Source organism: Chlorocebus sabaeus, chromosome 12 (genome assembly GCF_047675955.1).
Source record: "Chlorocebus sabaeus isolate Y175 chromosome 12, mChlSab1.0.hap1, whole genome shotgun sequence".
In the NCBI taxonomy this organism is placed as follows: Eukaryota; Metazoa; Chordata; class Mammalia; order Primates; family Cercopithecidae; genus Chlorocebus; species Chlorocebus sabaeus.
In genome coordinates, this window is record NC_132915.1 from 105,736,850 (window position 1) to 105,760,343 (window position 23,494).

The 23,494-nt window shown below is 49.2% G+C and overlaps 1 protein-coding gene across 1 annotated transcript in view; it reads left to right on the top strand.

Annotated features, from left to right (window-relative positions):
• The first annotated feature begins 9,431 nt into the window (after positions 1-9,431).
• Positions 9,432-23,494, top strand: part of HMCN2 (hemicentin 2) — a 171,793-nt gene continuing 157,730 nt past the window's right edge. Inside the window, exon 1 of the mRNA XM_008005927.3 lies at positions 9,432-9,855. Within this exon, the coding sequence (XP_008004118.3) occupies positions 9,603-9,855 (253 nt within the window). The 5' untranslated portion in view covers positions 9,432-9,602. The remainder of the gene's footprint in view (positions 9,856-23,494) is intronic.

Below are 23,494 nucleotides of genomic sequence, written 5' to 3' on the forward strand. Positions count from 1 at the left end.
AAGGGATGTCTTGTCTGATCCCAGTGCAGTATCACAGGGGCTTCTGGGGCAAATCTCTCCATTTTTGCTGTTTAACAAAGAGGAAATGGTGCTAATGATGGAAATGTAGGTGGAGGGGTACCATGGCTGTGACAGGAGGGGTCCTGATTTGGGAGCAGGTCAGGCTGTATAGAAATGCCCGCTTTGGCCAGGCACAGGGGCTCACATTTGTAATCCCAGCACTTTGGGAGGCAAAGGCAGGAGGATGCTTGAGCCCAGGAGTACAAGAAAAGCCTGGGCAACATAGTGAGACCCTGATATGGTTTGACTGTGTCCCCACCCAAATCTCATTGTGAATTGTAGCTCCCATAATTCCCACATATTGTGGGAGGGACCCAGTGGGAGGTAATTGAATCATAGGGGTGGTTTACCCCATACTGTTCACATGGTAGTGAATAAGTCTCATGAGATCTGATGGTTTATTTACTTATTTATCTATTTACTTATTTTTAAGACAGTGTTTCGCTCTGTCATCCAGGCTGAAGTACAGTGGTGCCATCTTAGCTCACCACAACCTCTGCCTCCTGGGTTCAAGTGATTCTCCTGCCTCAGCCTCTTGAGTAGCTGGGATTACAGGCATTTGCCACCATGCCTGGCTAATTTTTGTATTTTTAATAGAGATGGGATTTCACCATGTTGGCCAGGTTGGTCTTGAACTCCCGACCTCAGGTGATCTGCCCACCTCAGCCTCCCAAAGTGTTGGGAATACAGGCGTGAGCCACGGCACCTGGCCAAGATCTCATGGTTTCATAAATGGGAGTTCCCCTGCACCAAGCTCTCTTTCCTTCCACCATGTAAGACGTACCTTTGCTTCTTCTTTGCCTTCCATCATGATTTTGAGGCTTTCCCAGCCATGTGGAACTGTGCATCCATTAAATTTATTTCCTTTATAAATCACCCAGTCTTGGGTATAGCTTTATTAGCAGTGTGAGGACGGACTAATACAGACCCTGTCTCCAAAAAAAAAAAAAAAAAAAAAAAAAAAGCTAGGCATGGTGGTGTGTCCCAGCTACTTAGGAGGCTGAGGCAGGAGGATCGCTTAAGCCTAGGAGGTTGAGGTTGCAGCTGCAGTGAGCCATGATCATGCAACTGCACTCCACCCTGGGGACAGAACAAGACCCTGTCTCGAAGAGAAAAAAAAGAAAGAGAGAGAGAGAGAGAGAGAAAGAGAGAGAGAAAGGAAGAAAGGGAGGGAGGGAGAAGAAATACCAGGTTTTTTTTTTTTTTTTTTTTTTTGAGACAGAGTCTTGCTCTGTCGCCCAGGCTGGAGTGCAGTGGCCGGATCTCAGCTCACTGCAAGCTCCGCCACCCGGGTTCATGCCATTCTCCTGCCTCAGCCTCCCGAGTAGCTGGGACTACAGGTGCCCGCCACCTCGCCCGGCTAGTTTTTTTTGTATTTTTTAGTAGAGACGGGGTTTCACCGTGTTAGCCAGGATGGTCTCGATCTCCTGACCTCGTGATCCACCCATCTCGGCCTCCCAAAGTGCTGGGATTACAGACTTGAGCCACCGCGCCCGGCCAGAAATACCAGCTTTAATGGCCCTGTCCCCAACACAGTGACTGTCCGATTCTGATAACATTCTTCAAACACCTGGAGAACTTAAATAGAGAGTGTAAATTAAGGAGAGTCATTAAAGAAACTAAGATACTGTTTATGTATTTTAATTGTACTGCTCAAGCTTGTGAGCTTATAATACAACGAATGAAAGGACTTGGAATTTTCTTGTGCTATCCATCCATTCGTACAGCACTTACTTATTGAGCTCCTGCTGTGTTCCGGATGCTGTACTTGGGTTCAAGGGTATGAATGAGAATGAGTCAATTGTGGTCTCTGTCCTTTGGAGACACTTTGCCTTGTGGGTCACTTTTGGCACTGCACAATCACAGCCCTTTCCTCAGGGTGCCTCAGCACCTACCCCAGGGGTTGGATTGCAAAGTCAACACAGGAGAAATCTAGGTACAGAAAAAAGTTTAGCAATCTTTAAATTCCACATGAAGGTCAATGTTCATGTATTGTGGGATCTGGTCAGCAGCCCACAATGCAACGGCACTCTTTCTTTGTTCCCAGGTGGATCGGCAGGTCGAGAAATAATAGACACACACAAAATAGTGAAAGCTGGGTCCAGGGGGTCACTGCCTTCTGGTCCCACGGTGCCGCCAATGCACTGGATATACCAGCATTTATTATTAAGTTTAGTGAGGACGGGGGTAGGTTAGTGAGGGATTTAGGGTCATTTGATTATGAGGTGAGATGGTCACATGGGGATGAAGTAATTCTTTAACATAACATCTATATGCAGAAGTACAGTATACAGAGATAAGAATTCACAATATAGCCTGTGCATCAGTAATTTCTATCAGAGCCTTAAAACAGAAACACAGTCTTTCCATAACCTATGATTAGCAAGATATTAATCAGCAGTAACAGTTGCAGCAAAAGCTGGTTACAAACAATCCATAGAAACAGGACATGAAGCTAGACAACTGGTTAGACCAGAAGGGAATATGCCTTAACCTTAAAGAGGCCTAGAAGAGCTGTGGCAAGATGAGGGCGTTTATAGCCCTATCTTATCCATATGGACAGGCTCCCCTCATGCATCCGTTTATAGGCTCTCCACAAGGGTCGCATTCCATTCCCAGAGCTATGAACATCTGCTTTTCTGGGATAGGAATCTTGGTGATGTGAAACCTCCCTGACTGCACGTCCGTTCACAGGCTCTCTGCAGGGGGAAGCACATCACACGCTGTTGGCTCATTCTGGCAGCCCGACCTGGCATTGTCTTTATACAATCCTGTATGTAATTTTGTATTTACAATAATCAGAAGCATTTCCTCTTTTATTCTGTAGCAATAGTTTCAGGGGGTCTCCCTACATTCATGGTTTTGTGTTTATTGCCTGAACATAAATAGTTACGTAAAACTCTACATCATAGGAGGGAAAAACAAAAGGACAGGCATGTCTCAGTGGGAATGCTTTTGGCTGCAAGTAATGGAGAATGCAATGCAGTTAGCTTAACAATGAAGGAAAATGCATCATTGCACATAGCAAGAAAGCCACATGGAGGGCAGCTCCGAAGCTGTTTTCTCTTTCCATGCTGTCCATGGGCTGTGTCCACATGGTTCCAAGATGGCTGCACAGCTCCTCCCCTCCTATGTAGACATCACATCACTAAGTGGAAGAAGAGGGACTCCACTTTCTTCTTCCTTGTGTCTTTTTTTTTTTTTTTTTTTTTAATTTTCTAGATGCCTTCTAGTTTCATTTTTACATGGAGGCCTGTAAATCTTCTGCAATTAGTTTTTGTGTCTGGTGTGAGACAGGGATCCAGGTTCATTGTTTTACCATACAGATATTCAACACCATTCATTGAAAAAGACTTTCCTTTCCTTTTTGGCACCTTCCTCAAAAATCAATTGGTGGGGCCAGACACAGTGGCTCATGCTTGTAATCACAGCACTTTGGGAGACTGAGGTGGGTGGATCACCTGAGGTCAGGAGTTTGAGACCAGCCTGGCCAACATGGTGAAACCCTGTCTCCACTAAAAATACAAAATTAGTTGGGCATGGTGGCAGGCACCTGTAATCCCAGCTACTCAGGAGGCTGAGGCAGGAGAATCACTTGAACCCTGGAAGCAGAGGTTGCAGTGAGCTGCGATCATGCCACTGCACTCCAGCCTGGGCAACAGTGTGAGACTCCATCTCAAAAAAAAAAAAAAAAAAAAAAAATCAATTGACTGTAGTATTTGATAGCACAACAGGGTGACTATAGTCAATGATAGCTGTATATTCAAAAATGACTAAAAGTATAATTGGATTGTTTGTAACACAAAAAATAAATGCTTGAAGCTTGAGGGGATGGATACTCCATTTTCCATGGTGTGATTATTACATATTGCCTGCATGTATCAAAACATCTCATGTACCCCACAAATATATACACTACTATGTACCCACAAAAAAAAAGTCAATTGGTTATCTGTGTGTAGATCTATTTCTGGACTCTGTCCTGTGCTGTTGACTTATTTGTCTTTCCTCTTGCCTTTGCCATGCTGTCTTAATTACTGTTGCTTTAGAATAAGACTTCAAGACTTCCAGGCAGTAGAAGTCCTCTGACCTTGTTCTTTTGTGTCTCTTGGAGACACATGAGTACACATTCTTACATGGCCCATTGACCAAAATTGCATCAAATGCCCATTCCCAGCCCAGTTACTGGCAAGGGGAATGGGATTACAGGGTGACCTAGTCCATCAGGGTTTCCTTTGGGGAGGGGAAGGGGTTACCCTTCCTTAGGTCGTGTGGAGGAAGAATAGTCACCTGAGACAGAAAGCCAGAGGGAAAGCCAGGCTTTCCAGGAAGAAGGTAGGGAAGAATTTAGGGTAGGAAGCCAACAGTGTCTGCCAAAATACACAAAATGGTTAAATGGAATTTTTAATTATGAGAGAGAGAGAGAGACAAAAAGGACAGAAGAATAAAAGGAGGCAGTAAACTTCAACTCACTGTGGATATTCTTGCAAACCACTGATGACAGTGATAAAGGTGACAAAATGGCCATAAATGACAACAAGGCTTAGTTTACTGCCCCAACAGTGAGGAACGACCCCTGCCAATAAGGCGAGCTCCTTCTCCCCTGACTTCAGCATCAGGGGCTCAGTAGGGCATGAGCCCTGTCCAGGGGGACACTGGGCTAGGCCTGGGTGGTGGGGAGCGAGTCTCAGAGCGCTTGGCCCTGGTTCAGCTTTTACTTGTTTGTTCTTGAAACGTGGGGATGGGCAACAGTTTCTGTATCTCTTGAACTGCCTAAATATTTCTTGGGATGGTCTCAAACCATTCCTTACGGTCCACGTGACTTGGAGGCTGGTCCATAGAGGGGCTGGATTCAGCAGTAAATCATCGAGTGCTGGCTGCCTGGAGCACTCGGCACAGGCTTGCAGATTCTAACTTCTTGGCTCCTGCAGCCCATCCTCGGTAGCTTCACCTTCCCAGTTGTTTGTCAGTTCCTCCGACTTCCTGCTAGCCTTGTTTTCCAGGCCCCTACTGAATTCTTTAATTTTTCCTAGAGGAACAAAACAAGGATTTGAAACTTTTTAATTCTCAGGCCCTGGGAGGGCAGACCCTCTGCTTTATTCCTGGGGTTATTTTTCTGCCTCCTCTTTTTGCCCAGGCCTTCTGGTGACATATGAGTAGGCTGTGACTTTCCAGCCTTTCAAAGGTGCTTAATGTCTGAAGCTTGAGTCTGAGTCCAGGGTGGGGAATTGCTCGAGAGGACTAAGAGTGTCTGAGGAAGACACCAAGCTCCTGGTTAGTGCTAGAAGAAGTTCTGCTTGCTGGGATTCCTGAACAAATCATTGCCCCGTGTTTCTGGGGCAGCATGGAATGGTGGGGTGGGTCACAGGATTTGTGGCAAGGCACACGCCAACACATAGCCCACCCCAGACACAGGACTTCTCCTCTCAGAGCCTCAGTTGTCTCATCTGTTCCATGAAGAGGAGATACTGACATTTGAGGTTGTTGAGGGAGTGCATGAGGAAGGGGTCAGTATGGGGTCTGGCCTTCCTTGAGGCTCTGGCCAATCCTCTCCACCCTTAGTATTTTTACTCTCTCAGAGGAACAGAGAAGATTCTCCAAGGATGAGGGCTGGGATGAGACGAAGTGAGTGGGGGATGTTAGAATTGCAGATTTATTTATTTTTACTCTTTGAGATGGAGTCTCGCTTTGTCACCCAGGCTGGAGTACAGTGATGTGATCTCGGCTCACTGCAACCTCTGTCTTCCAGGTTCAAGCAATTCTCCTGCCTTAGCCTCCCAAGAAGCTGGGATTATGGACACCTGCCACCAGTTTTGCATTTTTAGTAGAGACGGAGTTTCACCATGTTGGCCAGGCTGGTCTCGAACTCCTGACCTCAGGTCGTCCGCCCACCTCAGCCTCCCAAAGTGCTGGGATTACAGGCGTGAGTCACCGCGCCCAGCCTAGAATCACAGATTTAATGCGGCCAAGACTAGAAGGCATTTAGAGAGCAGGGAATAGGGAAGAGTAAGGAAGGGCTATTGGTAGGGAGGAGTCATTTTGCGTGCACTGGCCATGTATTCAGAGTCCAGGGTTTTGATGTGGCCCCTCTGCACATGGATCTTCAGTGCAGACACAGTGCACAGACCTGGGTTCATGAGCCAGGGCTGAACTCGGCAGGCTGAGCAATACACATGCCTGTTTCCTTTAAGTGGATGGCCCACAGCATATGTTTGCTCTCTATAGCTGTCTACAACAAATGTGCTATGTTAGGAAACAACTCCACTGAGACCGCTTCTTCTGGAAATAGAGGAAAAGTGTGGGGTTCCCAGGCAGCCTGCAGTCAAGGCAAGGTGGTGGGATGGAAATTGATTGATGAGGTGCAGTTGTGTTTTCTCTGGGCCTGCTGCACTGCAGCCTTGCTCACTTTTGTTATGTGACCATGTTTACATTCTTGGGAAGTCCTGGGCACTCGGGATGGTGCTTGGGGCAGCACCTCCAGCCATCCTGGATGGGCACTGGGGTCAGGTCAGACATTAGTCTTTGATGGAGCTATGACAGACAGACGACAGGTGCCTGCTCAAGGCTCTCTTCCCTGGCAGTTGGGGGAAGCAGTGCCAAGATGAGCCTAGACTTCCCCTCACATCCTTCCTCTGTCTCTGAGGGACCAGGGTGGTGGTTCCAGAGTGATAAGGCTGCCAGAAACATCAGAGGTTATCTTGTTAGCTCCCTTCCATCTCAAAATCATTTTATGAATGAAAAGACCAAGCTTCTAGGAGGGGAGGGCCTTGCTCCAGGTAGCCAGGCTGCTTCAGGACGCAAATCCATGATTCCTTTTGCCCCTGGTGACCAACTCGGGGAGAGCCATCTTGCTTTTTTTTCTTTGGGACCAGCTCTGCCCTTACATCCTTGATGAGTAGATTTGTGGCTTCCTGGGATCTACGAGGTCCACCCTCTGAACTTCTATGGTGTGACCTCTCCGAAATACACATCAAATCAGGTGGCTTCCTGGCCTGCATTCTTCAATAGCTCCCCAGTGTCCTCAGAAAAACCCCAAGTGTATTTCCAAGATAACAGAGGTCCTTTGTGATCTGGTCTCTGTTCTCAGCTCGACATCCCCTGACTGGTTACGCAGGGCTACCTGTCGGTGGGTGTTTCAGATCTCCCTGCCTTCGCACGTGCTCTTCCTGCTCCTCAAATACCCTTCCCTGCTTGTTCCTTAAGACTTCTCAGGCTCATTCTGTGGCCTTCTCTGACCTCTTAGGCTCAGCCACTCCTTCCTCTGAGCTCCCAGAGTGCTTGGTAATTCTTCTATTAGCACTTATCTCATTGACTTAGAATTATTTGTTTACATGTCTCTTCTCCCCAGGGTGGGAAGCATGTCTTCTCCATCTTCATCCCCCCATCCGCCGCTGCTGCTCGCACTGCCTAGCAGAGTGCCTGACCGCAGCTTGGGCTCAGCAAATGTTTGTGGTGTGAATGACCGAAGGACCTTTGTCCCCAGATGTTCCCTGCACCGTGCCTGAAATGTCACCATTTGTGAGTCCTGCTTGGTTCCTGGCTCCTGTTGGCTTTTGCCTTCCCACAGCTGGGGCCTCTCTTCTCTCTCCAACAGCTGGCCCAGCCCTGCCCAGACTCTGGGGGTAATCACAGACTTAGCCCAGGGAGATTTAAAGAGCCAGCATTAACAAGTGCAGGTGACTCCACTTCCTGTGAACTTGGTTGCAAGTTCCACTCCCTTGCTGGGTCTGGGCACCTGGCTGCACTATATTCCACGAGACTGGTAGCTCTGTAGGAGACTATTTCCTTAGGACCTCAGCTCTGGGCTAGAATGGAGTCCCTGGGGATGTCTGCTGCCTCCCACCGTGGCCAATGCCCAGCTGCCAAGCTTCTCTGATGCTTGCTGGCCCATTCAGGTGGCAAACCTTCCTTGGGCGCCTACCATGGCCAGGTGCAGGATCTCTGCCATAGAACTCACAGTCACAGTGGAAGGGGCAGGTCCACAGACATGACGTGGGCCATACGGTGTGGTCAGAGCCAGGACAGGGCTCAGAGAAATGTGGGTTGCAGGGCAAGGGTTCGGAAGCAGCTTCAGAGGTGGGGTCTGAGCTGAGACCGAAGGGGGAAGGAGAAGCATAGGCTGGGGGGCTTCCTGGCTGAGGACTCTGCAGGGACAGGGGCTCAAGAAAGCCCTTCCACCCCCCACCATCACTCACAGACCCAGAGCCCTCAGCCATGTCTCTGGGCACATTGTGTTCTCGGAGGAGGGATTGAGGGGTTAGCTACCTTCTCGCACATGACTCAAAACCAGGCATATCCACAAAAGCTGCTGTTTGTTTATTCAGACGACATTAGTGACTCCCCACCATGTGCTTGGATCTGGGCTGGGAAATGGGGGCTCATCCAATGTAGACCAAGGCTTAGCCCTGCCCTCAAGTGGCTCGTAGGCCAGTGGGGAGAGAGGCCTAGAAACAGGTCCCCCGAGAGCACAGCCTGAGATAAGCAGCCATGCCTGAGCCCATCTGGATCTGCCGCGGAACAGGAGGCTGAACCCAGCCCCAGGCAGAACCCAGTCCCAGACAGCACCTCAGGTGGGAGCCAGCAACCCCACATGCAGCCCATGGGGCCGGGGAGGTGGATGGGCAGGAGGGTAGCCCTCATCATCTGGAGTCACCAGGCGACCATGTGACAATGTCTTTTAACACAAGGGAGGCAGCAGAGCCCTGGGCCTTTGGAGTCTTTCTAGATCTGGCCTCTGATCTTGTCTTCATTGTTTGAGAACTGACTGACCTGGGGCAAATGCCTTCACCTCTCTGAGCCTCAGTTTGCTGCTCTGTAAAATGGGTTTAGGGTTAGTATTTCATTCTAGGGTTGCAGCCAGTCTTCAAGCAAATAACTGAAAATGATTAGAACATGGTTAACAACAAGACTTCTTGTTGATTATAATAATAGTAGTGCTTGCAATAACCGGGAAACACAGAGCCCACCCAGCAGAAGGAAAAGGCATGGCGGAGTTTGTGTGTGTGTTGGTGGGGTGTAGGGGAGTGGTCGCAGCACTGGGTGGAGGGAGCTGCAGAAGCCAGGGTCCGCTTTGGCCAGGCAGAGGTGGGGGGAGTTGGGGTCGGAGGGAGATTGGGGCCGTTGCGCCTCCCCCTCCCTGTCTCCCGCCTCCGCAGCGTGGCCATCGGCTGGAGGCGCAGGTGTCCACTGCATCCCGCGCGTCCCCATCCCTCGCTGCCCTGGCCGGGGCCCCAGCTCCCTTCTGCCTTCCGCCCCGCGTCCTCCCCTAACCTCGGATCTGGACGGGCGAACAGTGGGGCTGGAAAAGTTTGAGTCACGGTGGGGGGAGCGGAGGAGGCGGGCCCGTGACCCTGAACGGGGTGGGCTCTAGGACCCGCTTCTGGCGCCCAGCAGGGGGAACCGCCGCGCACCCCTATCCCTCGCGCACTGGCCACGGCCCGACGGAGCAAGGCACTGCCTGCAGCCGCTGTGTGCACCGGGTCGGCCGTCTTGCTCCAACCTGCGCCTTCACCGCAGCACCCGCAGCCAGAGCCGCGCTCAGCATGATGCCCGGGGCGCCGTTCCTGCGGCTGCTGACCGTGGTCTCTGTGGCAGCGGCGGTGGCCGGAGTTCCCGGGACGGTAATGCCCCCCACCACGGGGGACGCCACCCTGGCCTTCGTTTTCGACGTCACTGGCTCCATGTGGGACGACCTGATGCAGGTGATAGACGGCGCCTCGCGCATTCTGGAACGCAGTCTGAGCCGCCGCAGCCAGGCCATTGCCAACTACGCGCTGGTGCCCTTCCACGACCCAGGTAGCGCCCCCGCGCCCCCGCCTGCCGGGCGCCCCCTTTGCGGTGCGCTCACCTGCCCGACCCCCTCAGTTGGCCCCGAACGTACCTGGACGTCGTGGGCTGCGCCACACCTTGGCGGGCGCGCCTTCTCGGCATATCCGCGCTGCGGGGACCTCGGGCACCTGGGCAGTCCTTGCGGCTGTCCCTTCCCTCCCAACCCCTGGAGCATTCCCTCGCTCGAGGAACCTGCTCTCCCTGCTCTCCTGCGCCGTTGTGAGACTTCAGCAAGTGACCTCACCTTCCCGCGCCTTACCGGCCCCACCTGTGAAATGGTGAGGACGGCCTCCCAGGCTTGCTGAGATGTTGAAATGAGGCCGTCCTCTCGAGGACTTGGGACTCCACGAGCCTTTGCAGGGTTTTTCCTTTGGCCAATTCTTAGAATTCGCTCCCAGCATAGGTTTGGAGACCGGAACAGCTCCCAGAGGCAGGCCTTGGGACGAAATGGGGTCCACCACGGACCCTGCAGTGGGGAGCGGACTCACCCTTGCCGGTCTTGCCCCTCGCCTGTCTTCCCTAGGGAAAGAGCAGCGCCTCTGGTGTGCTGGCCGTGGCCTCCACCTGCTGTATTCTCATAGTTGAGTCCCGCCCTAACTCCTTCTTCCCTGCATGCTGCACCTCTGCTTCCCCTTTAACCAAACCTTTCCTTGCAGCTCAGTGTTAGGGGCGCCCTTTACAGGGTCTCTGGGCGCTCCACTGTAGAGAGTCCCAGGAAGAGCGGTTGCTGAGCGAGCTGCAGGTTCCCAGTCGAGGAGCAGGACTGCTTTCCACACTCCTTTTTTTTTTTTTCTTTTTTTTTTTTTTGCGACAAGGTCTGGCCCTGTCACCAGGCTGGAGTGCAGTGCCGTAATCACGGCTCCCTGCAGCCTCAAACTCCTGGGCTCATACGATCCTCCCACCTCAGCCTCCCAAGTAGCTGGGACTACAAGCATACACCACCATGCCTGGCTGATTTTTAAAATGTTTTGTAGACATGGAGTCTCTCTGTATTGCCCAGGCTAGTCTCAAACTCCAGACCTCAGTGATCCTCCCACTTAGGCCTCCCAAAGTGTTGGTATTACAGGTATGAGCCACTGCACCCAGCCTCCCCAGCGTTTTTTAATGGAAAATTTGAAACTTACAGTAAAATGGGGAGAAACGTACATGGAACCGTCTACGCCCACCACTGAGAGCCTCTGAGTCATATTTTGCTTTATCATATCTATCATTCACCCCTCTGTCAAGGATAACTTTATAAAGCAAACACACACACACACACACGCACACACACACACACACACGCACACACACACAGAGATTCCTTGCAAAATTGTACGGCAGAGTGTTCTTGTACTGAGGAAATAGACAGTGGCCATTGGCTGTATGAACTAGCAAGTCCTTTCAGAAGGATTTGCATTTATGAATCACAATGCCATCACAGGTTCTTAAAAAACGGACAAAACGGTGAGAAGACATAGTTCTCTACGTAGGCTTCAGGCTGAGTCTGTAGTCTAGGGGCTTGGAGGCCCCTCTGTTTCCAGCAGTTCTGGGCACCACAGGGTTCTGCAGCTCAAAACTCGGAAGCCAGGACTCTAAACAAAGATTTCTAGGAACATCAGATGGACAGCTTCCACCTTGGAGTCAGGGGGCAACCAAGCTGGGGGACTGTGAGGAAGTGGGCTGTGAATTGTTCCGGCACTTGAACTGGAACACAGGTCACCATCTGTCTCCCCAACTCTCTCACCCACTTTCTGAATTGTTCTGGGGCTTCCGAAGACATCACACTGAAGGAGCTTAGAGATCGTCAAATCTACCCCTTTATCTTACAGTTGGAGACACTGAGGTTCAGGACACTGATGAGACTTCCCCAAGGCCCACCTGCCAGGGTGGCGTCATTCCTGAATCATAACCCACATTTGTCTCTGAAATATGTGGCTCCCGTGGCCCAGCAGGATAGCAGCCTTTCGGAGCCACATGTCATGTCCTGAAGCCCAGGCCAGGGTTCCTGAGGCTGTCCTCACCACCCCATCTGTGGCCACGAGCCTCAGGAAGCCCCCCTCCCACCCCTGCCCTCCCCTCTCTTCTCTGGACACTGAGCTGGCATGCACTTCTGCAGCCTTCACCAGGCTCAGCCCCCTCACTCCATCCTCTATGAAACAAAAAACCAGTACTGTATCCTGGTTCCCCAAATTAGCTTCCGAGTGACACCCCCAGGTTCAGATATCAGGGAGACTTCAGCATTGTGAAGCCCTTAATCTGTGTAGAGCCCAGGGAGGCCCACAGTGTGAAGGGGGCAGGGTCCATTCCTCGGGCTGGTAGCCCTCTGGGACAGGCCAGGTGGGGAATAGAAAGTGACATGTGGTGGCTCAGGTGCCAACCCCTGGCCATGGGCCAGTAAGCAAGGAAGGGGATTAAGGAAAGACCCCCCTGAGGAGGCAGCCTGTGAGTAGGGCTTGAAGAGCATCAATGAATATTTACTGGGTTTTGGCTGTTTGCCTGGCAGATGCCAGGTGCTGGGGACACAGCAGGAACAGAGGACTGACTCCCTGGGGCGTGTGGAGCTGGCTGGGTAAGGACTGGGGGATGGACAGGAGGGCTGATGTGGAGGGACAGGTGTGTGTGGGAGGAGTGGAACGGGAAAGTGGGGAGGGGCAAGATTGGACGCAGCCCTGACTGCAGGGCTGATTGATGCCTTGGCGGACTTGGATTTCCTTTTCTTTCTGTGGGCTGTGAACAGCCACCGAGGGCTTCTGAGCAGCGTTTGGAGCTGTGATTTAGGCCTGGCTGTGCCTTTTGAATCAGCAAATAGAATCCCCTTTGGTGGAAGAGGAGCTTGAGAAATAGGGGTTGTAGCTGTTCGTTCCAGCTCCCAGAGCTGCACACTGGGAGGGTTTTCTTAAAGGAAGCCCCTCTCCTAAACCCCAAGAGGCAGGTGCAGGGCAAAGAGCTGTAGTTCTGGACTATTGGTGCTTGGAGACAAACTAAGATCCGTGCTTCAGAAATTTTAAAGTTTCTAAATTAAAAAGTTGTATGTTCCCAGAGTAGGAAAGTTAGAAGTTTGCTAATCGTTTCAAAAGAACCCTGGTTCCTTTTTTTGTTTTTGGAAAATAGTAGTAGAAACCAAGATCTAGTGCTAAAATTTAGGTTGTTTTCAGTTTTTCTATATTAAAATGTTGCTAAAAAACTCTCTTGTTAAAATCTTTGTCTGCATCTTTGATTGGTTTTTATGTAGGCTTCAGTTCCTCGAAGTGGAATTCCTAGCCATTTTTAACACAGCGAGTCAGGGGACGACTCGTCAAATGGTTTTCCAGACTGTTTCAGGAGATTGAACTTCCACCAGAACCGTTTCAGGGGCCTGTTTCAGCGCAGTCACCCCCAACACTGGAAATTAACATAAAAACATTTCTTTTCTAATTAAAAAATGGAAAATGATATCTTCTTGTTTCAATTGCTAGTGAGGTTCGATATGTCTTTCAAGCATTCACTAGATAATTTTGGTGTGAATTTCTTGTTTTGTAAACTGTCAGTTTCTTTGCAAATTTTTTCACTGGGAGTTTTAGTGGTTTTATTTTTAGTTGGGATGAAGACTTTATGTTGATGATGTTATTTTATTTTGTTTTGTTTTTTGAGATGCAGTCTCGCTCTGTTGCCCAGGCTGGAGTGCAGTGGTGTGATCTCCACTCACTGCAACCTCTACCTCCCAGGTTCAAGCGATTCTCCTGCCTCAGCCTCCTGAGTAGCTGGGACTACAGATGCACTCCACCACGTCCAGCTAATTTTTGTAGTTTTAGTAGAGATGGGGTTTCACCATGTTGGCAAGGCTGGTCTTAAACTCCTGACTTCAAGTGATCCACCCATCTCGGCCTTCCAAAGTGCTGGGATTACAGGCATGAGCTACCATGCCTGGCCTTAACGGTTTTTTTTTTTTTTTTTTTTTTTTTTAAAGTGTGCTTAGTGTTTTTCCTGGTTGCTTGTCTTTTAGTATTTGTAATTCTTGATGTTTTAAAGTTTTAAATGTTTGTATAGAGCAAGCTATTGTTTTTCTTTTTTTTCTTTGTGATTTCTTCACTTAGGTGCTTATAAAGGATTTTTTGTTTTTTTGTTTTTGTTTTTTTTCCTATCACACAACCAATTAGGTAGATTTTCTAGGGTTTATGCATATGTGTGTTTTGTTTTATTTTCCTCTCTTCACATTTAATTCTTTAACTTGAAATTTTAAAAATTGGTAGGCTGGGCTCAGTGGCTCACACTTGTAATTCCAGTACTTTGGGAGGCTGAGGTGTGAGAATTGCTTGAGCCCAGGAGTTCACGGTTGCAGGGAACTATGACTGTGCCACTGCCCTCCAGCCTGGGCGATAGAGCAAGACCCTGTCTCAAAAAGAAAACAACAACAACAAAAAGAAAAACAGAAAATCTCAATAAAGTGTGGACTTGGGTTAATAATTATGTATCAATATTTATTTATTAGTTGTGATAAATGTAGTGTTGTAATGTAAGATGTTAATAACATCAGCCTCCCGAGTAGCTGGGACTACAGGTGCACACCACCACACCTGGCTAATTTTTTGTAGAGATGGAATCTTGCTGTGTTGCCTAGGCCAGTGTCAAATTCCCGGCCTCAAGTGGTCTTCCTGCCTCTGCTTCCCAAAGCAGGGGAATTACATACATAAACCACGGCCCCCGGCCTTCCTCAGTTTTTCTTAAATGCCCTTTTTCTGCTCCAAGATCCCATCCAGGGTACACTAATTGTCATGTCTTCTTCGGCTCCTCAGGTTGTGAGTTTCTCAGGCTTACTTTCGTTTTGGTGAAACTGACAGTTTTGAGGAATGCTGGTCAGCTATTTTCCCTCAATCGTTATTTGTCTAATGTTTTTCTCAAGCTAGACTGGGTCATGTTCCGGGAGGAAGACCCAGCGTTGAAATACCATTGTCATCATCTCATATCAAGAGCACATGTTATCACGGTGATGGAACGCTGTTGATGTTAAGCTTGATTGCCTGACTTGGGTAGTAGTCTTCAAGTTTCTCCACTGTGGAGTTACTATTTTCCCCTCTCTCTTTCCATACTGTGCTCTCTGGAAGAGAGTCAGTCACTGTGTGCAGCCCACATTTAAAAAGGGGGGAGCCACGATCCACATCCTTTGCGGGGGAGTATCTATCTACATGGATTATTTGGAATTATTCTGCATGAGAATTGTCTCTTCTGCCCCATTTATTAATTAATTCAATCACTTATCTGCATCAGCATAGAATCATGGCTAGCTATTTTATACTTTGTGTTATGATCCTAAACCACTTTATGTTGCTCCTCAAATGTTTCTGGCTGTGGTCATTGGGAGCTCGTTCAGTTGGTTTCTGTGTCCCTTGGACACCCCTCAGGTTGTGTACATGTTTCTTTTCTTTTTTTTTTTTTTCCACATTCCTACTTTCTGGCACTGGTTGAGGCTCCAGGCTCATCTTATGTGTTTCCTGCCTCAGTCCTTGAATTCACTGTTTCTCCAAGGAGCCCTGATTCCTGTGATTGGAAACCAGGATATCTGTGCTAAGTGTGTTTGTTGGTGCTGAGATTCTAAAATCTCCCTTAACTGACAGGGTAAGGAGACGTATGTTGTATACATAACCTGTCTATGTACTTGTATCTATAAATAGTTTTCTATGTAATCATCTGTGTCTATATTAAGCTAAACATGAGTCCATGCTGAAAGCTTCAACTCTAATTCGTGTTTGTTATTGGATTAGATATATTAGATACATGGATAGTCAAACCTCTTCCCGTGCCTTATCTGTAACCTCCACATCTAACAGTGACAAACCTGCCTCCTGCCGTCCACCATCCCTTTACTTTACTGTTTAGTTCCAGTATACATTTATAGTGGTTTCAGAATTGTTGAGGAGGACCCCCATGGGAAACAGCTTTATTAACTAGAATACAGTTTTTTTGCTTTTAGTCTTATAGATTCCATTCATTGCCAAAATTACTTAGGCCAACACCTTCTTCAGCTCCTTCTTTTTTAAAAAAAAAATTATTTTTATTTTATTTTTTTATTTTTTGAGATAGAGTCTCACCCTATCTCCTAGGCTGGAGGACAGTGGCTCAATCTTGGCTCACTGCAAATTCCACCTCCTGGGTTTAAGGAATTCTCCTGCCTCAGCCTCCCGAGTAGCTGGGATTACAGGAGTGCACCACCACGCCTAGCTAATTTTTGTATTTTTAGTAGAGACGGGGTTTCACCATGTTGGCCAGGCTGGTCTTGAACTCCTGACCTCAAATGATCCTCCTGCCTCGGCCTCCCAAAGTCTTGGGATTACAGGTGTGAGTCACCATGCCTGGCTTCTTCTTCTTCTTTCTTCTTCTTTTTTCTTTCTTCTTTCTTCTTCTTTCTTCTTCTTAACTTTGAGACAGGATCTCATTCTGTTGCCCAGGCTGGATGGCTCACTGCAGCCTCAACATCCCCAAGCTCAGGGGATCCTCCCATTTCACCCCCAGAGTAGCTGGGACCGCAGGCACATACCACCATGCCTGGCTAATTTCTGTGTGTGTACATAGATTTGGTAGAGGTTCTTGCCATGTTGCCCAGGTTAGTCTTGAACTCCTGGGCTCAAGCGGTCCACCCATCTTGGCCTCCCAAAGTGCTGGGATTACAGGCCTGAACCACTGCGCCCTGCCAACCATCTTCTTTTTATTCATATTCTTCATTTGCAAAACCTTCTTGAGAATTTTTTTTTTTTTTTTTTTTTTTTTTTTTTTTTTTTTTTTTTTTTTTTTTGAGACAGAGTCTTGCTCTGTCGCCCAGGCTGGAGTGCAGTGGCCGGATCTCAGCTCACTGCAAGCTCCGCCTCCCGGGTTTACGCCATTCTCCTGCCTCAGCCTCCCAAGTAGCTGGGACTACAGGTGCCCGCCACCTCGCCCGGCTAGTTTTTTGTACTTTTAGTAGAGACGGGGTTTCACTGTGTTAGCCAGGATGGTCTCAATCTCCTGACCTCATGATCCGCCCGTCTCGGCCTCCCAAAGTGCTGGGATTACAGGCTTGAGCCACCGCGCCCGGCCAAGAATTTTATCTTTTAGATGACATATAGAAAAACTTGTCAACTTCCAAAAATTTTTTCTACTCTGATTTTTCTTGGAATTGTGTTAAGTCTTGATTTTGGAGAAGAGTTACCATTTTCAAAAAACTCCATCGTTCTCATCCGTCAGACGTGCCTCTTATTCTGTTCATATTTATTTCTTTTAGTAAAGATTCATAGTTTTGGTTTTTTTTCATAAAGATTCAGATTTTTTTTTTCTCACAGGTTCCACCCATTTTTTTAAAGATTATTTTAAGATAGTTTGGGTTTTGTCACTATTTTGCCCAGGATTTTTTTTCCATTACATTTTTTACAAATGAGTATTGCTTATTGCTAGTATGTTGGAAAGGAATTCATTTCATATATTAATTTTCTTTCCAGCTTCTTTTACTAAAGTTTTTTTTAACTAGTTCTAATTTTTTGTTAATGTCTTCAGTTTTCTAGGTTGAGAGTCACAGCTTGTCCAAATTATAATAATGTCACTTCTTTTCCAATCAAATGTTTCACATACTTTAAGTGTTTTGTATTATATATCAGCGAAAATTGTCAGAACAATACCAAATAATGGTGATGGCTGCAGTTATCTTGTCTTTCTTTTCTTTTTTTTTTTTTTTAGACTGAGTCTCGCTCTCTTGCCCAGGCTGGAGTGCAGTGGTGCAATCTCAGCCCACTGCAACCTCCATTCCCCAGGCTCAAGCAATTCTCTCGCCTCAGCCTCCCGAGTAGCTGGGATTACAGGCATGCGCCACCATGCCCAGCTAATTTGCATAATTTTGGTAGAGACAGGGTTTCACCATGTTGGCCAGGCTGGTCCCAAACTCCTGACCTGAGGTGATTTGCCTGCCTCGGCCTCCCAAAGTGCTGGGATTACAGGTGTGCGCCACCGCCCCAGCCATCTTGTCTTGCTTTTGATTGTGCACCACTCATCGTATGATGTTGATTCTCAGTTTGAGTTTTTCTTGTTACGTGAACGAAGATGCTTTCATTCCTAATTTTACTAAAAGAAAATAAACTCAGAAAACAAGAAAAAGCAAAAACAAAACAAAAAATCCAAACAAGGATGGGTGTTGAATTTTAGCAAGTGATTTTCTGCTTTGTTGCAATGTTTATAAGAACCTTCTCCTGTTGATGTATTAATGTGATGTATTAATTTTTTTTTTTTTTTTTTTTTTTGAGAGATGGAGTGTCACTCTGTTGCCCAGGCTGGAGTGCAGTGGTGTGATCTTGACTTACTGCAGCTTCCATCTCCTGGGTTCAAGCGATTCTCCTGTCTCAGCTTCCCAAAGTTGGGACTACAGATGTGTGTTACCACGCCCAGCTAATTTTTTTTTTTGAGACGGAGTCTCGCTCAGTTGCCCAGGCTGGAGTGCAGTGGTGCGATCTCAGCTCACTACAAGCTCTGCCTCCCAGGTTCACGCCATTCTTCTGCCCCAGCCTCCCGAGTAGCTGGGACTACAGGTGTCCGCCACCTCACCTGGCCAGTTTTTTTGTATTTTTAGTAGACTCAGGATTTCACCATGTTAGCCAGGATGGTCTTGATCTCCTGACCTCATGATCCGCCCGCCTCGGCCTCCCAAAGTGCTGGGATTCCGTTGTGAGCCGCCGCGCCCGGCCGTCATTGTTTTCGTTAGTTTGCTAGGTGGGAGATGGTGTCCTGTCTTCATCTGAATTTGTCGATTGTTGGTGACCTTCCAGTCTTCTGGAGTTTCTCTCTGGGTGTCTCTGGGGCTCCATCATCCTTCCCAAGGGAAGAGGTGGTTTTCGCCGGTCAGCGGTGAGGATGTAGGCGGGCAGAGAGCAGATGTATTTGGGCCACACACTTGCCTGGGAGCTGGAATGGCTGGGACTCTGGCTGTATGTTCTGGGTTGTGTGTGTGTACATGTGATTTTTACTGTCACCCTGAATGACATTGCTATTTTTATTTTTTGAATTTATTTTTGGGATGGAGTCTTGCTCTGTCACCTAGGCTGGAGGGCAGTGGCAATATCTTGTCTCAGTGCAACCTCCACTTCCTGGGTTCAAGTGATTCTCCTGCCTCAGCCTCCTGAGTAGCTGGGATGACAGGTGCCCGCCACCATGCCTGGCTAATTTTTGTATTTTTAGCAGAGGTGGGGTTTCACCATGTTGGACAGGCTGGTCACGAACTCCTGACCTCAAGTGATCCCCCTGCCTCACCCTCCCAAAGTGCTGGGATTACAGGCGTGAGCCACCATGCCCAGCCGTAACGTTGGTATTAACCAGCCTCGCCTCATGAAATAGAAACAATCAGTCCTCCTTCTGAGGGGAAAATTTACTCTCTTAACCTGGCCCTGGACACATCCCTCCTTGGAGGCCTGGAGGTCTGAGCGGCCTGTGAGCTGTGAGCTGTGAGCTGTGAGCTGGACTAGGCACGTCCCTGTCATTCCGAGGGTGTCTGACAGTCAGCCAGAAGTGGCCTGGCTGGGATAGATAACACCTCATCAAAGGGCTTTCCAGGCGAGGATCTGTGCAGGGGAGGGGTGCTAGAGAGAGATGGCCCAGGGTACCTGCAGGAGGAGTACAAGAAGGGTGAGGAAACCACGGGTCTGAGGGCAGGAGGTCCCTGGAGGGGCAGGGGTAGGTGGGTGGGTGTGTCAGGTCAGCCTGTACAGACTGAGCTGGTCTGGTTCCCGGGGATCCCCCATGCACCCATTAATCACTTACTCCATCTTCAATTCTCAAGGGGTCCCTGGGGGCCAGGCAGGGTGCTGCTTTGCCTTGGTACCTGCAGTCCAGCCAGAAAGGCCCATGGTGCATAGCCAAGTTCCTAGGCGTCTCATCACAGCTGTGGCTGCCCGCAATGACATTCCTGAGGGAGTGACATTGAGTTGAGGTGGAGAGAAGCTGGGTAGGTAGGGGAGGGTCAAAGCAGGACTGGGAACAGCACTCCAGGCAGAGGGAACAACAGGAACAATGGCTGTGAGGTTGGCAGGAATATCTCCTTGATTGAACGTTAGCAGGTGGAGCTGACAGGGACACTCAGGACGGAGCTGGGCTCCATCTCCGGGTGTTCAGGGAGAGGCCCTGGGGTGGAGGTCCCGAGGAGAGTTGCTTTCTGGTCTCCTGGACACTGAAGAGGAGGCAGATAAAGATTCTGGAGCCATTTTGGCCCTTTGAACAGAACCACCCACCCAGATGGCTCTGCCATTGTGTCTGTCCCTTGAAGGTGTCTTCAAGGGAATCACCGTTGCCCAGACTGGCTCAGGGGCTATCAGAATTCTAGCAGGCTTGACATCACTTTCTCCAACCCCTGCCCTTTAGAGATGGCGTGGCTGAGCCCTGGGGAGGGGAGGCGGTTTGACGTTGGTGGTGGCCGAGTGCGGGACCTGCCTGCGGTCACTGCAGCTGGAAGACAGGGATATGTGGATCCAGGGCTGGCTCCAAAATTTCAGCCCCACTTGGAGAGAGAAGCAGGGGCAAGGCAGGCCCCAGGAAGAGGCCTCGGCCTGAGATATTTCTGAGACTGGGTTCTGAGTGCTTGACTGCAGCCTTGACCGTGTCCACTGGGACACATGAAGCTGGGCGAGGGGGTGGGGCACCCCGTGGGTGAGGGGTTGGGCTGTTCCACCCATGCGTGCTCCTCACATGTCTGAGACAGTTCATGGGGCTGGCCCCACACCCTTCTCTTGCCCAGTGGAAAAAACCCGGCCTGTGGAGTGGTGGTTCCAGGCCAGGCTTCTGGGGCCCATATGCTGGAAGGCGGCGTGAGTGGAGCCAAGGTCACGGGTTTAATCATCCCTGCAGCCGGCAGGCCTGCTCGGAGGGACTGCACGCCACATCTGCCCAGCTGTTTGGCAAGTGCCCACCCTCAGTCATGAACCTCCCTCCCTCTGCAGGCGCAGGACAAGGGTCTGGGGAATGAGTTCTAAGTGTCTGCAGCCTCGTAGGTGGTTGACAGCTTGCACTGGGATCAGACTGACCTAGATGGACTCTCATTTCTACTGCTTCCTAGTCGTAATTCCTTGGGCAGCTCACTTTACCTCCCTGAGCCTCCATTTTCTCATCTACAAAATGGGGATAATAAATAGTAGACCTCATAGGTGTAAGACTTTTATGAGCAAATGCATGTCAAATGCTTAGAACAAAACTTGGTGCTTAGTCAACATCAAAACAATGGTAACATCACCATCACCACCACCGTCATCATCACCACCACCACCATCATCACTGTTTTTGGTGGCAGTATAGTCAGTGGCAAAGGGAACAGGCATTGGAATGAAACATTTGTGGATCTGGACATTGTACAACGTTGAAAAGTGTTCTTCCAAAATTCATGTCCTTCCTGGGACTGCAGAATGAGACCCTATTTTCCTTTCTTTTCTTTTCTTTTTTTTTTTTCTTTTTTGAGATGAAGTTTTGCTCTTGTTGCCCAGGCTGGAGTGCAGTGGCGCGATCTCAGCTCACCTCAACCTCTACCTCCCGGGTTCAAGCGATTCTCCTGACTCAGCCTCCCAAGTAGCTGGGATTACAGGCATGCACCACCACGCCGAGCTAATTTTGTATTTTAGTAGAGACAGGGTTTCTCCATGTTGGTCAGGCTGGTCTCAAACTCCCAACCTCAGGTGATCCACCTGCCTCAGCCTCCCAAAGTGCTGGGATTACAGGTGTGAGCCACCTCACCCAGCCTGACACCCTATTTTCTTTTTCTTTTCTTTTTTCTTTTTTTTTTTTTTGAGACAGAGTCTCACTCTATTGCCCAGGCTGGAGTGCAATGGTGCGATCTTGGCTCCTGCAACCTCCACCTTCTGGGTTCAAGTGATTCTCCTGTCTCAGCCTCCCGAGTAGCTGGGATTACAGGCGCACGCCACCAGGCCCAGCTAATTTTTGTATTTTTAGTAGAAACGGGGTTTCACCATGTTGGTCAGGTTGATGGTCTCGAACTCCTGACCTCGTGATCCACCCACCTTGGCCTCCCAAAGTGCTGGGATTATAGGCATGAGTCACCACACCCAGCGACCCTATTTTCAAATAGGGTCATCTCAGATGTAATTAGCTAAGATGAGGTCATACTGCCTTAGGGTGGGCCCTTAATCCAATATGAATGATGTCCTTATAAGAAGAAGAGAAGAGACAGACACCTAGGGAGAAGGCCATGCATGATGGAGGCAGAGATCAGACTGAAGTGTCTGCAAGCCAAGGAGCACCAAGAGCTGCTGGCATTACCAGAAGCCAAGAGAAACACACGGGGCACATTCTTCCTCCCAGCTGTCAGAGCAAGCACGGCAATGCTGACCCCTGGATTTTGGACTTCCAGCCTCTAGAACGGCGAGAGAAGAAATTTCTGTTGTTAAGCCCCCCACCCAGTTTGTGGTACTGTGTTACAGCAGCTCCAGGAAACTAGTATAGACATTAACTAGCAATTACCAGCGGTTGGACTGTCACCAAGGGCATTGTTTCTGTACGTTCGCATCTTCAGTTGTAACAGGGAGACATTAATAGGACTGAGCTAAAGCTTGTAAAATAAGAAGTGCTCACTGCATAGAAGCAGTTGTTACCATTACCACCACCACCACCACCACCATCATTGGTATCATCAACACCAGTATCATCATCAACATCATCACTGTCAATATTATCGTCATTTTCATTGTCATCAACATCATCATTATCAGCAGCAGCAGCAGCAGCAACTTTGTGCTAGGAAGGGCAGCGTGTTAAGACCTAAGGCTTTTGGGACTTTTTGTCCAGGGCCAGCCCTGCCTGGATAGGGTGAAAGAGGGAGATAACAAACCTGCACGTTGTGCGCATGTACCCTAGAAGTTAAAGTATAAAAAAAAAAAAAAAGGACTCAGGGCCGGGTGCAGTGGCTCACGCCTGTAATCCCAGCACTTTGGGAGGCCGAGACGGGCAGATCATGAGGTCAAGAGATCGAGACCATCCTGGCTGACATGGTGAAACCCCGTCTCTACTAAAAAAATACAAAAAAACTAGCCAGGCGAGGTGGCGGGCGCCTGTAGTCTCAGGAGGCTGAGGCAGGAGAATGGCGTAAACCTGGGAGGCAGAACTTGCAGTGAGCTGAGATCCGGCCACTGCACTCCAGCCTGGGCGACAGAGCGAGACTCTGTCTCAAAAAAAAAAAAAAAAAAAAGGGACTCAGTTGACTCCTCTCATGGATAAGCCCCCATGGGGACAAGCCAAGCATCCTGCCCTGTTTGTCCCGGTGCCTCACTCTCCATCCTGCTGGAAGATGGGGCTTGAAATGCCGCCCTTGCCAATAGCTCCCCGTCCCGGGGAAGCTTCGGGATGGCGATCGATAATGGTGCAGCAGGTCCCAGGGATGACAAATGAAGCCATGAGCCAGCCTTAATTAATGACAAGAAGGCATCCAGCTCTGTCTCGTTGCCTGGAGCTGCAGGTTGGAGGGCGGTAGGTGAGCAGCGAGGAGGACAGATAGGGAGTAAGCCTCCGCATCCCCTCCCTTTCTTACTATCTCGGAAGCTGGCCCTGCCCTGGGAATGATGGGAATGGTCGGCAGGATCTACCTCCCGGGGCAGGTTTGGGGATTGTCTGTTTAGAGATTGCGTGGGGACTATGTGTGTAT